Raw genomic sequence first — 18,345 nt, forward strand, 5'->3', positions numbered from 1 at the left:
GGCCCTGGTCAAAAGTAGTGCACTATAGAGTGCATTCAGAATGTATTCACACCCCTTGACTTTTTCTCCATTTTGTTACCGCCTTATCTAAAATTAATTTAATACGTTTTTTTCCCTCATCAATCTACACACAATACCCCATAATGACAAAGCGAAAACTGGTTTTTAGATTGTTTTGTGAATTTATAAAAAATTAAAAACAGAAATACCTTATTTACATTAGTATTCAGACCCTTTGCTATGAGTCTCGAAATTGAGCTCAGGTGCATCCTGTTTCCATTGATCATCCTTGAGATGTTTCTACAACTTGATTGGAGTCCACCTGTGGTAAATTCAATTGATTGGATATGATTTGGAAAGGGACACACCTGTCTATATAAGGTCCCACAGTTGACAGTGCATGTCAGAGGTCAAAGGAATTATCCGTAGAGCTCCGAGACAGGATTGTGTCGAGGCACAGATCTGGGGAAGGGTACCAACAAATTCTGCAGCATTGAAGGTCCCCAAGAACACAGTAGCCTCCATCATTCTTAAATGGAAGAAGTTTGGAAACACCAAGACTCTTCCTAGAGCAGGCTGCCTGAGGGAGAAGGGCCTTGGTCAGGGAGGTGACCAAGAACCCGATGGTCACTCTGACAGCTCTAGAGTTCCTCTCTGGAGATGGGAGAACCTTCCAGAAGGACAACCATCTCTGCAGCACTCCACCAATCAGGCCTTTATGGTGGCCAGACGGAAGCCACTCCTCAGTAAAAGGCACATGACAGCCCACTTGGAGTTTGCCAAAAGGCACCTAAAGATTCTCAGACTATGAGAAACATGATCCTCTGGTCTGATGAAACCAAGATTGAACTCTTTGGCCTGAATGCCAAGAGTCATGTCTGAGGAAACCTGGCACCATCCCTTCGGTGAAGCGTCGTGGTGGCAGCATCATGCTGTGGGGATGTTTTTCAGCAGCTGGCACTGGGAGACTAGTCAGGATCGAGGGAAAGATGAACGGAGCAAAGTACAGAGAGATCCTTGATGAAAACCTGCACCAGAGCACTCAGGACCTCAGACTGGGGTGAAGGTTCACCTTCCAACAGGACAACGACCCTAAGCACACAGCCAAGACAAAGCAGGAGTGGCTTCGGGACAAGTCTCTGAATGTCCTTGAGTTGCCCAGCCAGAGCCCAGACTTGAACTCGATCGAACATCTCTGGAGAGACCTGAAAATAGCTGTGCAGTGACGCTCCCCATCCAACCTGACAGAGCTTGAGAGGATCTACAGAGAAGAATGGGAGAAACTTCCCAAATACAGGTGTGCCAAGCTTGTAGTGTCATACCCAATACGACTCGAGGCTGTACTGAGTAAAGGGTCCGAATACTTATGTAAGTGTTTTATTTCAGTTTTTTATTTTTCATACATTTGCTAATTATGAAGTATTGTGTATAGATTGATGAGGGGAAAAAAAACTATTTAATCAATTTTAGAATAAGGCTGCAACGTAACAAAATGTGGAAAAAGTCAAGGGGTCTGAATACTTTTCTAATGCACCGTATAGGGGATAGGGTGCCATTTGGGATGCAGGCAGTATACCTACCTAATCCTCTTTGATGCAAAGGCCATATTAGGGTGTAGGGCAGTGGTCCATTACTACTTTTTTTTTGTCTCGCACTAGGTGCACTTGTTTCAGCTGCCCTGCGCGCCTGGTAGGCGAAGTGTTCCCATTTTGAACCATTTCATGTGTCTGAAGGTACAAACGAGCAAATGAAGTGCACCTATAGGCCTACCGCTTCCTCGAGCGCACAGTAAAGTAAGCTGATAATGTGATTTTAAAACATCTTAAATCATGACTAGAGTGAGACTGTCTACGAAAACAACAAGGAGCTGCTGTTTTTATGAGTGAATGTTAATGTTTTTATTCAGCACTGTCAACACTTTTTATTCAACACTTTTCTTAGCCATAAAATGCGCTTCTCCACTCGTGCTGCAACCAGCACTGCAGCTTCATGAGTAGCAAAGTGTATCGAAAGGCTAGCGTTATTAGCGGATGTGTTTTTTAATATCAAGGATATTTTACTTTCTCTGGTCATAGGAGTAACAACATGAATTTGTGTATGAGGCAGAAATAATGCGGTGTGACTCGAGTTTCGGCATCAACTCGAAGGCGGTGTCCCCTTTTTGGTCAGTATTAACAGATGGGGGAGAGCTGAGGGACGATCCGACGGTGAGAGGCGGACGCTCTGATGCTCTCCCTCTGCTGAGACTGACCATCAGATGCAGGCACCATCAGTCCAGTAAAATTAAGAAAGCTAATTCTTTTTTAAAAATCTGAGCGGTAGATCTCGGCCTGCATTTTGACTCAGAAAGTGATCTTGGCTCTGAAAAGTTTGGTGTCCACTGGTGTAGGGGACTAGGGGCACAAGTGCATAGGCCATACGGCGTAGGGGATAGGGCTTAGGGGCTAGGGGTTGCTTGTTGCTTTGGATTTGGACATGCAGCTACATTTTAGGATCTTCATCCATTATTCAATGCCATTGAGGGTTCTACTATACTGTAGCTATGGTCACTATCACAACACCATAGATATTTGTATAACTAACTGTGCTTCAATGATAGAATGCTTCAAGCAATATCTGGCGACTTCATCAGATCAAACAGATGATGAGAATGTATCAAGTCACCATTAAGGGCAGCATTCACAGTGATTATTCTCACCAAAGTCAGTCGTTTAAAACGACAGAGAAAAGTCTCTGTTCAATGGAAACAGCTTGAGGGAAAAGCATGCTATTTTCTGTGTGTGTGTGTGTAAGTGTGTGTGCTTGCATTCTTGTGTGTGTGTGTGTTGTGGCTAGCACCACACTCGCAGGCAAATTCCACACATTTGCAATGTCACCCACTTCACATATTTCCTCCTGTCAGCATTTGAGAATGGACCACTAACCCCCAGGTACTGCACACATACACACAGCTTGGCTCCAACAGAAAGGACTGAAGGAAATGAATTAAACATTGTGAATTGTTCTTATCTTCCAACGTTGGTATCTGATTCCCAGATTTGCTTTAAACTGCAAGTCTTCATGTCCTCAACAGTTCCTGTTAGGTGATGAGGTAAAAAACTATCCTGACCTGAGCCCTGACCTTCGCAATAGCATCAAATAATATGTTAATGCCAGGCAGAACATTATACATCATTATACCACCATTTCCTCAAGTCCCACAAGTCTGTGACTGGTTCAGGCTCAAGATCAGAGTGAAACAATAAGATCAACAATCACAGATTAGTTACCTATAGACCATCTATGTGCTTCTATAGTTTTCACATTTCATGACTTTAAGACAAGCATCCGGATATCTATGGCCGGATGGAATCTGGTTTTGAATGGATTAATACCTGTGGCATTCATTCAAAACAAACTAATCATGAAAACAGTTTTATCCATTTAATAAATATACAGACAAACCGGACAGATTCAGTCCTTCAGTCCAAAACCTAAGATGTTTAACTGTCAGATCCTTTCTCCTACGAAACATATACTTTGTCATCAAGGTCATCATATTTTGGAAGCCAAACTTAACATTGTGGGTATGTTTGATATGCATTTCATGTATATCAATAAGCCTTTAAAGCTAGTGGCAGACAGTCAAGGCGAAGGCTGGCTGCATTGTCTTCTTGCTCTGGTCCTTGGCAACCTGGGCCCTTATTCATAAAGTGTCTCAGAGTAGGAATGCTGATCTAGGCTCAGATCCGCTCTGTGCATATTATCATATTTATTGTGATATAAAAGGCAATACTGAGCTTAGATCAGAGACACTTTATGAATACGGGCTCTGGTTTTGACAAGTTATAGAATCAGTCTGAGACCCTCTGTCTGGAAAAAATAACAGTATCATTAAAAAAAACTCTGGAACAACGATGGGTGGGAAAGCAAATGATTGCTGAGGGATTGTATGTGATCGACATCCAACAAACCGTTGGCTCTGAACGATACCCTCTGTTGTCCTTCATACCCTTTCCAAAAAAAACATTACTCCCAGTGGTGTAGCTGGTATTTTCATGCAGGTTTGTATCAGCAAACATGTGCCTTGGACCTCTTTCTGGAATTATAGCGTGTAGGAGGGGGCTCTGGTCAAAGGTAGTGCACTACATAGGGGACAGGTTGCCATTTGGAAGGCAAACTCTGTAATTATATCGTGTTAGTGAGAGAAGGAGATCTGTTAGGGTTGTTTGCCACAGCTCTGAAACCAATAACACAAAGTACACTGACTCCAGGTCTGAAACCAATAACACAAAGTAGACTGACTCCAGCTCTGAAACCAATAACACAAAGTACACTGACTCCAGGTCTGAAAACATCCAGGGTTAGTTATTGTGGCCAAATCACTTTTGAGTCCCAAACAAACTGCTGGCAGATTGAAGGCTTTGTGTTGGGTGTGTGTATGTGTTTATTTGTGTGTGTGTGAGTGTGGGGTGAAATGTCAGTGTGTGGTTAGCACCCAGTATACTGTAGACATGAGGTTAACTCTTCCCTCTGCCATGTTATCACCATGGCAAACTTTTTCTAGAGTGTGTATACTTGTACGTGATGACTCTCTCACCCCTCTCTTTCTCTACCTCCCTCCCTCTCTCTCATCCATCTTCCTCTACCCCTCTCCCCATCTCTCTCCCCACCCCCCCCCCCCCTCTCCCCCCCCCCCTCCCCCCTCTCTCTCCCTCTCACCCTACATCACTCTCATTCCTGTTTAGCGTCCGTTGGAGAAGCCTGATGGCCTGGACGTCTCAGACCAGAGTAAGGAGCACCCTCAGCACCTGTGTGAGAAATGCAAAGTCCTGGGTTACTACTGCCGACGCGTGCAATAACACCTTAATATACCTCCCCCCTTCCCGCCTCCCTTGCTTCACTCCTCCCCTCCCTCTTATCCATTCTCCTTCCCCTCCCCATCTCCCTCCCCATCACCTGTCCCTCACCCCTGCCACTCTTCCTCCCCCTCCCCTGTTCCTCCTCCCCCACTCCACTTCCCATCCCCTCTCTGAATTAGCTGGTAAACCTTTTGGGGAGGTTTGTCACTAAACACAGTTCCTGGTCATTATCCCTACAACCACTGACCTTTTCCTAATGGTAAGGGAGTGAGAGAAACTGATCCAAGATCTGTACTTAGGATAACCCTCAGCCCATAGTGATTAAAAAACCCACAAAGTGCTCTTTCTAAACAGTGATTAAACCCCACAAAGTGCTCTTTCTAAACAGTGATTAAACCCCACAAAGTGCTCTTTCTAAACAGTGAAAATAATTTTATGTAAATATTCTCAACCATGACAGGGCCTTGTGGCCTTGTGTACCCCACGCAATGTGTGTGTGTATAATGTGATATTGTTCTCACTGACAGTATTGCCCACCCTTTGGTTTTATTACCTCACTTTGGGCTCTGTTGATTTTGTGATTACAGCCAAGTGAAGTGTGTGTGGATGTTCTGAGTATAGAACAGACAGAGACAGGGCTTCTAGTGATGGTAATGTAACAAAGGTCCCTAAACCTTCTATCGTCATGGGCTCAAGTCGGGGTCAAGGGATCAATGTCGGGGTCAATGTCTGGTCAAAGGTCAACCTATACATTAATAACTGTGAATTAATTATTAATTGATTATTGATTGATTAACTGAGGGATACCGCACCATACATCCCTGGCTTACATGTTATATGTGGTGTATTTATTATTTGTTTGTCTGTTGTGCAATTTCAAATTGATTTTAACTGGGACATATACAGGTCACTGCCAAAATAAAGGAAACACCCACATAAAGTGTCTTAATAGGGTGTTGGACCACCACGAGCCAGAACAGCTTCGATGCACCTTGGCATAGATTCTACAAGTGTCTGGAACTCAACTGGAGGGATGCAACACCATTCTTCCACGAGAAATTCCATAATTTGGTGATCTGTTGATGGTGGTGGAAAACGCCATCTCAGGCGCCGCTCCAGAATCTCCCATAATTGTTCAATTGGGTTGAGATCTGGTGACTGAGACTGCCATGGCATATTGTTTACATAGTTTTCATGCTCATCAAACCATTCAGTGACCACTTGTGCCCTGTGGATGGGAGCATTGTCATCCTATGGGGGCATAGCCATGGTAGCCAAAATAATGACAAAAAATCATGGCCTGCCTAGCATTTTTATACCTGACCCTAAACATGATGGGATGTTAATTGCTTAATTAACTTAGTAACCACACCTGTGTGGAAGCACCTGCTTTCAATATACTTTGTGTCCCTCATTTACTTGTGTTTCCATTATTTTGGCGGTTACCTGTATATGTATGTGTAATAGTATACTGTGTGTATGTTTGTATATCAAAGTATTATTGTGTAACTGCTTCCACTTGTCTATAGAAACTACTGTAGGTGGAGAATCGTTCTTCGTTTAGATGTAGTACAGTGTTAATAACATTGATGTTTTATATTTAAGCAATGAAATGAGTGTTTAGGTATTAATCAAGATTTACAAATCGACCAGCTTTGAAAATTCTCGTCAAAAGCCAAATGTGCAATAACAGCAGTTTCTGTTATGATAAAGACTGGATATCCAGTTCCGCCAATATCCCATTCATATTTAGACTCTCAAGTGTTAGGTTCAATCTATCTGCAATGCTGTAGTCTTTTTCCCCTACCTAATTTGACAGTTTACTTCCAAATAATCATTTTATTCTTGTAATGAGTTCTTTAAAAGTAATTGCGTCCTGTACTGTATGTATGCAAACAATATTCTTATTAAGGACTCAACCTCAGCGTTGGTATTGCTAGTGAGCGTTTACAAGTAGTCTATTTGGTGTAGGATGCCGGTAGATTGACATGGTTGATTAGAGTTGATTAGAACTGGTATTTAATCTGGTATATACAGTAAATAAGTAATCATTATACATTTCAAAGTGCTTTTATAGTATACATATTGCATTTGCAAATTCACATCTTTTGTAGGACTCACAGCTGGTCAATAGAGCTGTTCCAATCTTGTAACACTACTTTAAGACTGTTTTATTTACCTAGAAATATGACAGTGAATCTAACTAATATATTTTTACAAGGGGTTTAACCCCTTCATAATGTGCCAAACAGGTGACAGCGGTAAAGGATGTCTGGGGAGAGAGAGATGGAGGGATATACAGTGGGGAGAACAAGTATTTGATACACTGCCGATTTTGCAGGTTTTCCTACTTACAAAGCATGTAGAGGTCTGTAATTTTTATCATAGGTACACTTCAACTGTGAGAGACGGAATCCAGAAAATCCAGAAAATCACATTGTATGATTTTTAAGTAATTCATTTGCATTTATTGCATGACATAAGTATTTGATACATCAGAAAAGCAGAACTTAATATTTGGTACAGAAACCTTTGTTTGCAATTACAGAGATCATACGTTTCCTGTAGGTCTTGACCAGGTTTGCACACACTGCAGCAGGGATTTTGGCCCACTCCTGCATACAGACCTTCTCCAGATCCTTCAGGTTTCGGGGCTGTCGCTGGGCAATACTGACTTTCAGCTCCCTCCAAAGATGTTCTATTGGGTTCAGGTCTGGAGACTGGCTAGGCCACTCCAGGACCTTGAGATGCTTCTTACGGAGCCACTCCTTAGTTGCCCTGGCTGTGTGTTTCGGGTCGTTGTCATGCTGGAAGACCCAGCCACGACCCATCTTCAATGCTTTTACTGAGGGAAGGAGGTTGTTGGCCAAGATCTCGCGATACATGGCCCCATCCAGCCTCCCCTCAATACGGTGCAGTCGTCCTGTCCCCTTTGCAGAAAAGCATCCCCAAAGAATGATGTTTCCACCTCCATGCTTCACGGTTGGGATGGTGTTCTTGGGGTTGTACTCATCCTTCTTCTTCCTCCAAACACGGCGAGTGGAGTTTAGACCAAAAAGCTCTATTTTTGTCTCATCAGACCACATGACCTTCTCCCATTCCTCCTTTGGATCATCCAGAGGGTCATTGGCAAACTTCAGACGGGCCTGGACATGCGCTGGCTTGAGCAGGGGGACCTTGCGTGCGCTGCAGGATTTTAATCCATGACGGTGTAGTGTGTTACTAATGGTTTTCTTTGAGACTGTGGTCCCAGCTCTCTTCAGGTCATTGACCAGGTCCTGCCGTGTAGTTCTGGGCTGATCCCTCACCTTCCTCATGATCATTGATGCCCCACGAGGTGAGATCTTGCATGGAGCCCCAGACCGACGGTGATTGACTGTCATCTTGAACTTCTTCCATTTTCTAATAATTGCGCCAACAGTTGTTGCCTTCTCACCAAGCTGCTTGCCTATTGTCCTGTAGCCCATCTCAGCCTTGTGCAGGTCTACAATTTTATCCCTGATGTCCTTACACAGCTCTCTGGTCTTGGGCATTGTGGAGAGGTTGGAGTCTGTTTGATTGAGTGTGTGGACAGGTGTCTTTTATACAGGTAACGAGTTCAAACAGGTGCAGTTAATACAGGTAATGAGTGGAGAACAGGAGGGTTTCTTAAAGAAAAACTAACAGGTCTGTGAGAGACGGAATTCTTACTGGTTGGTAGGTGATCAAATACTTATGTCATGCAATAAAATGCAAATTAATTACTTAAAAATTATACAATGTGATTTTCTGGATTTTTTTAGATTCCGTCTCTCACAGTTGAAGTGTACCTATGATAAAAATTACAGACCTCTACATGCTTTGTAAGTAGGAAAACCTGCAAAATCGGCAGTGTATCAAATACTTGTTCTCCCCACTGTAGGTAAGATTGCTATAATGGTTGGTAAAGAAAAAGGAAGTGGGAAAGTTGTCTTGTAACAGACATGGCCATGTTTCGTTTATCAGAGGACGATTTGTAAGTGTGATGATGGATTAAGTTTACGTTTCTGTGTGTTTAATACCACATATCATGATTTAAACATTAAATAATGTCTTTAATAGAAGAGGTAGCTAACCATTATCTCTGTTTTCAAAGATATAGGCCTATACTTTAAACATTATAGTTGGAGGGTCTAGAGCGAAGAATATCTTTGATCTAACATTTTGTAACATTGGGATTAGTTGTATTTTAGCGATAGAGGTTATTGACACTTTTGGAAAATTGGTATGTTGTGAGTATAGCTGAAGAGAAGTTTGCTACCAATTTTCAAAGCAGAGGTGTATTTTTCAAATCAAACACATTGGTTTCTCAAATATTTAGAATATTTTTAATGGTTCTATAAAGGTTGAATTAATAGTTGTAGATTTTATATTATCTGAAAAGTACCAATGTGCCTTGTAAAAAGAGAATAATTATTTTGAAAAATTTGAAGTTAAATGAAATAAGAGTAGAATTTAACTTAGTTTGGAGCTGGATTAAACTAATGGATAGAAGTAACTGTTAGGTAGTGTTTTGCCAAGTCTGGTGCAGGTTCAAGATGTGAATACATATGGGAAAACAATAACATTACCCAATTAGCACTGAGAAGTTTCAACTGGCTAATGTTTTCCTCGACACCATTTTGTTGAGTTTGGACGCAGTAACTAAAGCATCTGGCAAAAACAATCACACACACTGTAGCTAGTCTGTTATCATGGAATCAACAACTATGTTATTTTATAGTCAGTACACTAATGAGAATGAGGTTTGCACTAAAAGCTGTAGACCTCATCATCGTTCTCTTAACTTTGGCCGGTATTAAATCTGATCACATTTGGGCTTTTAAAGGCAATTTCTAATTATATATGCAGTGTTTACTGTGAATGGGATCTCCCCAAACGCGGGAACATTTCCTTTAAAAGCTGCAATGCCTATAACCCATGATCGGATTGAATCCCTGCCTTTCTCTTTTTGAGATGATAGTCTGTTTACGACTTATTGATTGATTCAACACACACAAGTATGAGCTTAGTCTGTTATCTTACATACAATGTGTGGATACTGAACAATGCCTTATGCATAATTTGTCAAAACATGGACATCACACTCAGTTGGTTTTAGTTATATGGGGAGGTGAAGGATAGTTAGCCTGGTTCCAGATCTGTTTGTGACTCTTGCCAACCCCTATAGTCATTGTGACAGCACAATCAGATTTTGAACCAGCCTACAGGATAGAAGTCTACTCATAAAATATTAGGCTATATAATTGTTATGAGATACATCATAGCCATTCTATGGATATTGTATTATTATCATCTGAACAAAAAGGGTCTATTTGATCATATTTGATGTGAATCGTGTATTGATATAGAGGGTTTCGTTCATTGATTACAGGTCGTAGCAGATTATTATTTTCTCTCCACGTAATGTTGGGATCAATTCTATATTTTCAGTACTGTAGCTAATAATATTTATCTGTTTCTCTGTCAGATATCTTATAAGTGTGATACAACCAACTACAACAGAGCAGAACACTGCTGATACCCTATCTTTACAATATATTCTACTCTTTATTCTCCTCACAACAATAGTGTATCAGTATACTGTATGTTTCCATTAGCCATTTCCATTAGCTTGGGTATTAGCCAACTAAACCTAGGCCTAGATTAAATCAGATCAAGCGTTAACCAGCGATAGCCGACACCCGCATAGCTGATGTTTTGGCGGAGGTATAACTGTGTTGGAGCTGTCAAATCAGTGAGCAGCTGCTCTTGATCATTGTCACGAAGCCACACCCATCCCACTTGCGTTAGAAGATCAGAACGAGAAAGTGTATTCTATATAGAAATAATGATGCTCAAATTGAAAATCATTAAATTAAATAATGAGGATTTCTATCAGCCTAATTGAGGTGTAGATTATACCTCACATTTCAGTCTTCAAACTTGTAAACAAGGCTGCATGGGATATCTCTTACTCTGACTCTTTGCAGCCAATGGCAATGCCATTCTCCGCTTTAGGTACAGTATAATGCTAGGAGCCGACTCTAACGCAGTTCACCTCCGACACCGCCAAAACAACCTCTATGCGGATGTCAGCTAAAGCAGATCTAATTGAATGGAGCCCCTAAAGTGCTAATACTGATCAAAATCGATGTGCATTAGGCTTATGAGTGCTCTGACTTTTAAGGAATATAAGGATAAGAATATCCTTAAGAATATAAGGAATATCGTGAAGAATATAAAGAAAATATAAAATCGCCCAATGTATTTTTTGGGGATAGTCTGATTCCGTCCAGACAAGTTTGTGAAGAAGAAGCCATGTGTTTGAGATGGCATAACAAGAGCCAATGGAAGCAGTTCATACAATGTGTTTATGTATTTAAAACATATACAAATGCTTTTTTAGATGTGTTTTTTGTCTTGAATTTAGGGCTGGATTCAATCCGTATCGCGGAAGTATCGCAGAAGATCTGTGTAAAAATGTAAAGGTAATTTCTGATTGAGCTGACATATTCAGCGTTTACCGTGAATGCAGTCTCCACGAACATTACGAACATTACCTTTAAATTTAATTTGCGCTATAACGCTGATCTTCCGTGATGCTTCTGCGATACTGATTGAATCCAGCCCTTACATATACTTGACTTTTCTAGTTCCTTTTCAGTATGGGTTTGTTATTTTCTATGAAAGATTTGTGGATTTTGGAGAGAAAAAAACTTTAGATGTAAAAAAATATATATATATATTTTTCCCTGAAAAATACATTTTTACAAATGACTGTTTTATGTATATATTAGATGGCCATCATTTTCAAGGATCTTAGCTCCTCTGAAATGTAATGCAATTTTGAAGCTTTCTATGTGAAAAAGGGCCTATATTGCTGAGAGACAAATAAAGCTGGGAGTTTTTCGTTGATGTTTTACAATGATCTGAGGGGCTTATCCTACAGAAATATTTATGAAAATATTTTTTACAACACTTTTTTATATAAAATAAGCAAGAAAGTTACACTAAAAAGGAAATATTGAAATACATAGATTCTTATTAAAAAAGTTGGTACATAATTATGAATACCCTTTACTCAATTATAAGCCATTGTGTTTTTGTGTGTTTTGTTTTGTGGTTAGAAACGTTATCAGTATTGAATAACCCAGAATAATACCCAAGTGCATTAACTAATATGTCTATGAGTTACAATTTGTGTCCTTTGAATAGCATGCGTTCATGTTGTATTACGAGTATTACATTATTATGAAAATGGCAGACATAATTACCAATGTTTTGTTATTCAAATTCTATATCATTGATTAAGATCTTACTAGGTTAAGCAATAATACTGTTGTGTTAACATGCAGAAGAAATCATCTTTATATTTTAATGACTGATACTCGCAACTGTATAAGCACATTCAACTGTGAGTTCTAGTTTGCCAAAGCAGCTACAACAAGGAACTATTATGAAATGTTATTATTTTTATTCATAGTGTAGTTAAACCTGGACTCAGGGGTAGGCATAACATAGTAAACATAAATCTGTCTCCTCCATTTAGTATAATATGTTATGTTTTGTATGGTATGTATTCATTTGTGGCTGTCCATCATCCATTTCGTATGATATGTTACGAATTCCAATTTGTTGTGGGTAACGTTAGATAGGTGGCTAAAGTTAGCTAGGCTAGGGGTTAGGTTAAAGGGTTAGGGGAAGGATTAGCTAACATGCTAAGTAGTTGCAAAGTTGCTAATTAGCTAAAATGCTGAAGTTGTCCGTGATGAGATTCGAACACGCATCCTTTGGGTTGCTAGATGTTCACGTTATATGCCTACCCATCCACTATGACCAACCGTCCTACTTTCATTTTTGCCTTAAGTAACCTTCTGTCTTATATAACCATACCAAACGTAACATATCATACTAATTTGAGTGTCCTGGATTTATGTTTACTATGTTATGTCTAGTCTATGAGACCAGGCTGTAGTTCAGAGTGTAACTTACTTCTGTTAATCAAGTGTGTGAGACAAAATTACTATTATAGAGTTTGCATGTGCATGTGTTTTGATTTTAAATGAAAAATAAGTATTACTTTGTGCAATGTATTTAACTGTAGCACAGTAAAGTAGTGGGCTACATTTTACATTTTAGTCATTTAGCAGACACTCTTATCCAGAGCGACTTACAGTTAGTGAGTGCATACATTTTTCATACTGGCCCCCTGTGGGAATCGAACCCACAACCCTGGCGTTGCAAGCGCCATGCTCTACCAACTGAGCTACAGGAGGCCCCTATATAGTGTGTGTCCCAAATAGCACCCTATTCATTTTATAGTACACTACTTTTGACCCAGTCCATAGGGCTCTGGTCAAAAGTAGTGCACTATTTAGAGAATAGGGTGCCATTTGGGACGTACAATAGTCTCAGCATTCTCAACAACTTCTAATTGATTGTTACAAGTCATACAAATGTATCGTTCACTGATAGTGTATACCAATTAATACATACTAACTGAATGTACTGTTTTAACACTTAAGTGGTCGATTAGACATTCATGTTTATGTTCTTAGATGTCTGTAACATTTTGAGATTGTATGCTATAATCGGATAGGACTGAGTGAGTTATGATGATGAGTGGGAAGTTGTTGTGGGAAAAGAAAATAACACTTCTGTTGCAACATGTCCCTGAAATGGCATTCCGAAATGTGCCTTATTTGTTAGTTAAGAAAACAACAAACTACTTTCCCGCTGGGCACAGACGTCAATTCAACGTCTATTCCACGTTGGTTCAGCGTAATTTCATTGAAATGACATGGAAACAACATTTATTCTACCAGTGTGTGCCCAGTGCTTTAGTGCTAATAGGAGATTTGATGAATAAAATAAATGTTGAATTCGAAACATCTGGAGAGTGTTATTTTTCGGTGCATTGTTGAATTTTTACTATTACATTTACTGGACTGTGGGGCATTCCTTCTTAGTTAGGGTTTAAACCAACTGGAACACCTCTAGAGAACATTTGTGTACTGTACCTCGCCCACTGACAAGCTAGATAGAATTTCACCATATTGCTTAAATACAACTATCCAATCCTCGCAGATCTACACAAGTACCCAGGGGTTAGGGATCAGGGGCTACAATACAACAATACAGCTTTAGGGCTCTATTCAATCCGTAAACGCTGCATACTGTATGTCGGCTCAATTGGAAATTACCTTTACATTTTAACGTCGATTTTCCGCGATACTTCGGCGATACGGATTGTCGATATGTTACAGTGAACAAACATACATTTGTTGTCTACTCAATTCTACTCAATGGTGGGGCTCAGAGCTGGTTCAAATACTGTTTCAAATAATTCAAACACTTTGAGTATTTGCTCTAGCCTGCTTCGAGTGTCGATGGACATGTTTTGATGGACTATTCGATGGTCCATTAAGCCAGGCAAGCTCAATAAAGCACAGATAAAGTATTTAAAATGATTTCAAATAGTATTTGAACCCAGGTCTGGTCAGCACTGCGGAGGGCCGCTGGTTGTGTAATGGAGAAAGTAGGACGATGCCTCAGGAAGCTGTTGTCACGGATTCAGCCGAGGCTGCTCCTCCTCCTTGCTCGGGCAGGCTTCGGCGTTCGTCGTCGCCGGAGTACTAGCTGCTACCGATCTATGTTTCTGTGTTCTACTTGTTTTGTCTTTATTGTTCACACCTGGTTCCCATTATGTATTGATTTCTTCCCTATTTAACCCTCTGGCTCCCACTGTGTTTTGTGCGTGTTTGTTCATGTTTGGTTGTCCTCCCTGCGTGGAGATTATGTTATTTACGTTACCTACGAGTAAAGTACGTTTTCGATTAGCTCTGTGTCCTGCGCCTGACTTCGTCCTACCGCATCACACTGACCTCCTGACAGCTGTTGTCACTCTGAGAAGTCCTGGAGGTCCTATTCTAGTTCAGACTAGTGTTGAAAAGATCAGGGAGAGCCACAGAGATAGGGAAAGTGACTGGTTTATTTCAACACTTTTACTTCAACACTTTTACTATTACATTGTCATTTGTATGAGTTATCAAGACTACCAGCGCTGTACTTAGAAAACCTTTTCTCCAAACATTTACTCTAAATTAGTGAATATAGACTAGATAATAAAATACAAATAGTTTTACAAAGCTGTGGATAGGTTTTTTAACTAAGCCTACAGACTAGATCAGAGCACACATTCATGCTCGCTTCATGAGATAAACTGAGTGTACAAAACATTAAGGACACCTGCTCTTTCCATGACATAGACTGACCAGGTGAATCCAGTTGAAAGCTATGATCCCTTATTAATGTCACTTGTTAAATTCATTTCAATCAGTGTAGATGAAAAGGGGGATTTTTGATCCTTGAGACAATTGAGACATGGATTGTGTATGTGTGCCATTCAGAGGGTGAATTGGCAAGACAAAAGTGCCTTTGAACAGGGTATGGTAGTAGGTGCCAGGTGCACCAGTTTGTGTCAAGAACTGCAACGCTGCTGGGTTTTTCACGTTCAACAGTTTCCCATGTGTTTCAAGAATGGTCCACCACCCAAAAGACATCCAGCCAACTTGACACAACTGTGGGAGGCATTGGAGTCAACAAGGGCCAGCATCCCTGTGGAACGCTTTCGAAACCTTGTAGAGTCCTTCCCCCGACGAATTGAGGCTGTTCTGAGGGCAAAAGGGTGTGCAACTCAATGTTAGGAAGGTGTTCCTAATGTTTGGTAGACTCAGCATACATTCGGCTTTATGTTGGAGACGTGTGTGTGATACAAGAACGTAATTGCTTGTAATGATTGTAAACCTCTCATTGTTTAGCATGAGTATATAAGTACACTCTTAGAAAAAAAGGTGCTATCTAGAACCTAAAAGGGTTATTCGGCTGTCCCCATAGGAGAACCCTTTGAAGAACCCTTTTTGGTTCCAGGTAGAACCCTTTTGAGTTCTGTGTAGAACCTTTTACATAGAGGGTTCTACATGGAACCCAAAATAATTCTACATGGAACCAAAAAGGGTTCTACCTGGAACCAAAAAGGGTTCTTCAAAGGGTTCTCCTATGGGGACAGCCGAAGAACCCTTTTGGAACCCTTTTTTCTAAGAGTGTAGGGCTATGGCACTGGCCGTAGTCTGTCAATCCAAGTTTCCATGTACTGGCTTGGACACACATTCCAAATAGCAAAAACTTCACAAGAGGGTGGGGACCCAAATTATATCAAGTTGGTTACAACATCCCTAGCTCAAACATAGAAACGGGGATAAAGTGTCACTATGGCAACAATGTAACCAGAGAATTCAAACAAACGGTTGGAATGTCAGAGCGCATGGTTTCGTTTAAGAGCCAAGGGAGCTTTTTCACGTTCGGTTCATTATTTACTTTCATAAAGTATTAACTTGATAAGCATCCCCACCACCCAGACACATAGGTTGCGTTTAGACAGGCAGCCCAATTCTGATCTTTGTTTCACTAATTGATCTTTTGACCAATCAGATCAGCTCTGAAAAATATCTAAAGTGATTGGTCAAAATAACAATTAGTGGAAAAAATATCAGAATTGGTCTACCAGGGGAGAATTGTTCCGTTTACAATAAAGACATCAGAGCTAGAATAGAGGGAAGAACTGAACCATATAAATATAGTAACTACAATCATAAATAGAATGTTTACATCCTATTTCTGTGGTAAGAACCCACACAAAAGAAAGTTGGTGTACTGTACATCAAACTAAATGTGGTTTTGGGAAAATATTTTACACCACACAAATTTGATAAAATGTTGTATCTGCAATCTGAACACATTAATAGCTCATTGTTGTCTAATGATTGTAGCATTCGTCACTAACTGTATTCCTGTATACTACTACGGTATAACTGTAGATTGACTTGTATTGACTTGCATTCTGCACACATATCCAAATCACAAATAGTCAATGCACTTCTTCTATAGAAATCTTCGCTCTCTATTCTAGTAAGTGTACCTTACTTCCAGTATGTTGACCTTCTCAGCTTTGTTCCTAGCCAAGTGAGATTAAACAGATGATATCCCAGTATAGGGCGGTTTCATGGACAAATAGAAGCCAAAGGCATGATGTCACATCCTGCTCTGAAGGACAGGAAGTCATGTTGGTGGTCTGGCTGTCTAAAAAAAGACATTGGATCCTTACCAGGAAGTGTTAAAAGCAGGAATAATTAGTGATGGTGGCACACAGGACACAATGAGCAACGGCGTATAATCTAAAAACATTTGGCAATAAATTTACAACATTCTTTCATACATTCTATGTTTCTCAGGTCCATCTTCCATGCAATAAATAGTTTATAGATTATTTTCTCTACAAAAATATTACAGCGACATCCATAGAGATGGAAAGATGTCTCATAATTGTATCCGTGCCATTATGGCATCTGTGACAGCATTGGCAGCGCCATTGTGGTTATCTCCATTTTAAAATAGTTAATTGTCTTCTTCTTTTGTGTTTGAAAAAAGTGTAAAGCTTATATTGGTGATTTACTGCCACCTGCAGTGCTGGAGTCCTGAACCAAATATTTTGTCATTAATTTATTATGGCCACTAGATGGTGGGGTTAAAGACATTTACAAACCATAGCACCCAATTTGAAGACAATGCTCTGATCGTTGGCTGATTGCTCCCAACCCATAGAAATCCCCACCCAGTTGACTAATTTAAAATGGTGGAAGCCCTCAATGGCAATGGCCATCTCTATGGTGACATGTAGGATCAAAAGCACCCATTTCAGAAGTATCTTAGTACCAGTGTTGAACTACTCCAAAGTCCAAACCTCTCCATAAAACAACTCTTGAATGTATAAAACACAGGTTATAAACATGAAAAGTTGTGATAGTCATGAGAGTTTGTACAGATCACTCTACAGACAGTATAAATGCTATAAAGTGTGTGTGTGTGTGTGTGTGTGTGTAGAGAACACATTGTCCAAAGGCAATGAGACTACATGTATGACAGACAGCTAGTGTATTTATGATAGGTGAGGAACACACAGACCTTTCCAAGAGTCTGTCCATAGCGACATTCTCCAATCTGTGTGTCTGTGTGTGGGGGTTTGTGTGTTTTACTTGATCTCCCCACAGTCCGTGATGGCGATTTTCTTTACAACACCACCGTCATGACAACCAAAGGATTCCATCTTGAAGACTACGTCCATGCCCTCCTTCACCTGGCCAAAGACCATGTGTTTATCATTCAACCTGAGAGAGAGAGAGAGAGAGAGAGAGAGAGAGAGAGAGTGAGAGAGCGAAGCAGAGGTGCAGTTACCAGTGAAGCTGACCAAAATTGGTATTATTCTAAAACATAACTGTGTGTCTAAACGGTGTCCAAAACATAACCTACCGTTCAGTTTTAACTGTGTAGATGAAGAACTGAGAACCATTCGTGTTCACCCTTGAATTTGACATTGATAAGATACCTCAAACAATGGAAAAAACAGAATTATCAGTATAGTAATGGTTCATTCATGTAAATTGTCAAT

General features: G+C 40.3%; 2 protein-coding genes across 2 annotated transcripts in view; both read left to right on the forward strand.

Annotated features, from left to right (window-relative positions):
- Positions 1–6,271, forward strand: part of LOC311134920 (zinc finger CCHC domain-containing protein 24-like) — a 64,438-nt gene extending 58,167 nt beyond the window's left edge. The window contains exon 4 of the mRNA XM_084168686.1: positions 4,728–6,271. Within this exon, the coding sequence (XP_084024812.1) occupies positions 4,728–4,841 (114 nt within the window). The 3' untranslated portion in view covers positions 4,842–6,271. The remainder of the gene's footprint in view (positions 1–4,727) is intronic.
- LOC311134805 (sodium/calcium exchanger 1-like) overlaps positions 1–18,345 on the forward strand; it is a gene marked incomplete at both ends in the record, with an annotated part of 795,938 nt that overhangs the window by 659,355 nt on the left and 118,238 nt on the right. The window lies entirely within an intron of this gene.

This window comes from Coregonus lavaretus (assembly GCF_964263955.1).
Source record: "Coregonus lavaretus genome assembly, chromosome: 1".
NCBI classification, from domain to species: domain Eukaryota; kingdom Metazoa; phylum Chordata; class Actinopteri; order Salmoniformes; family Salmonidae; genus Coregonus; species Coregonus lavaretus.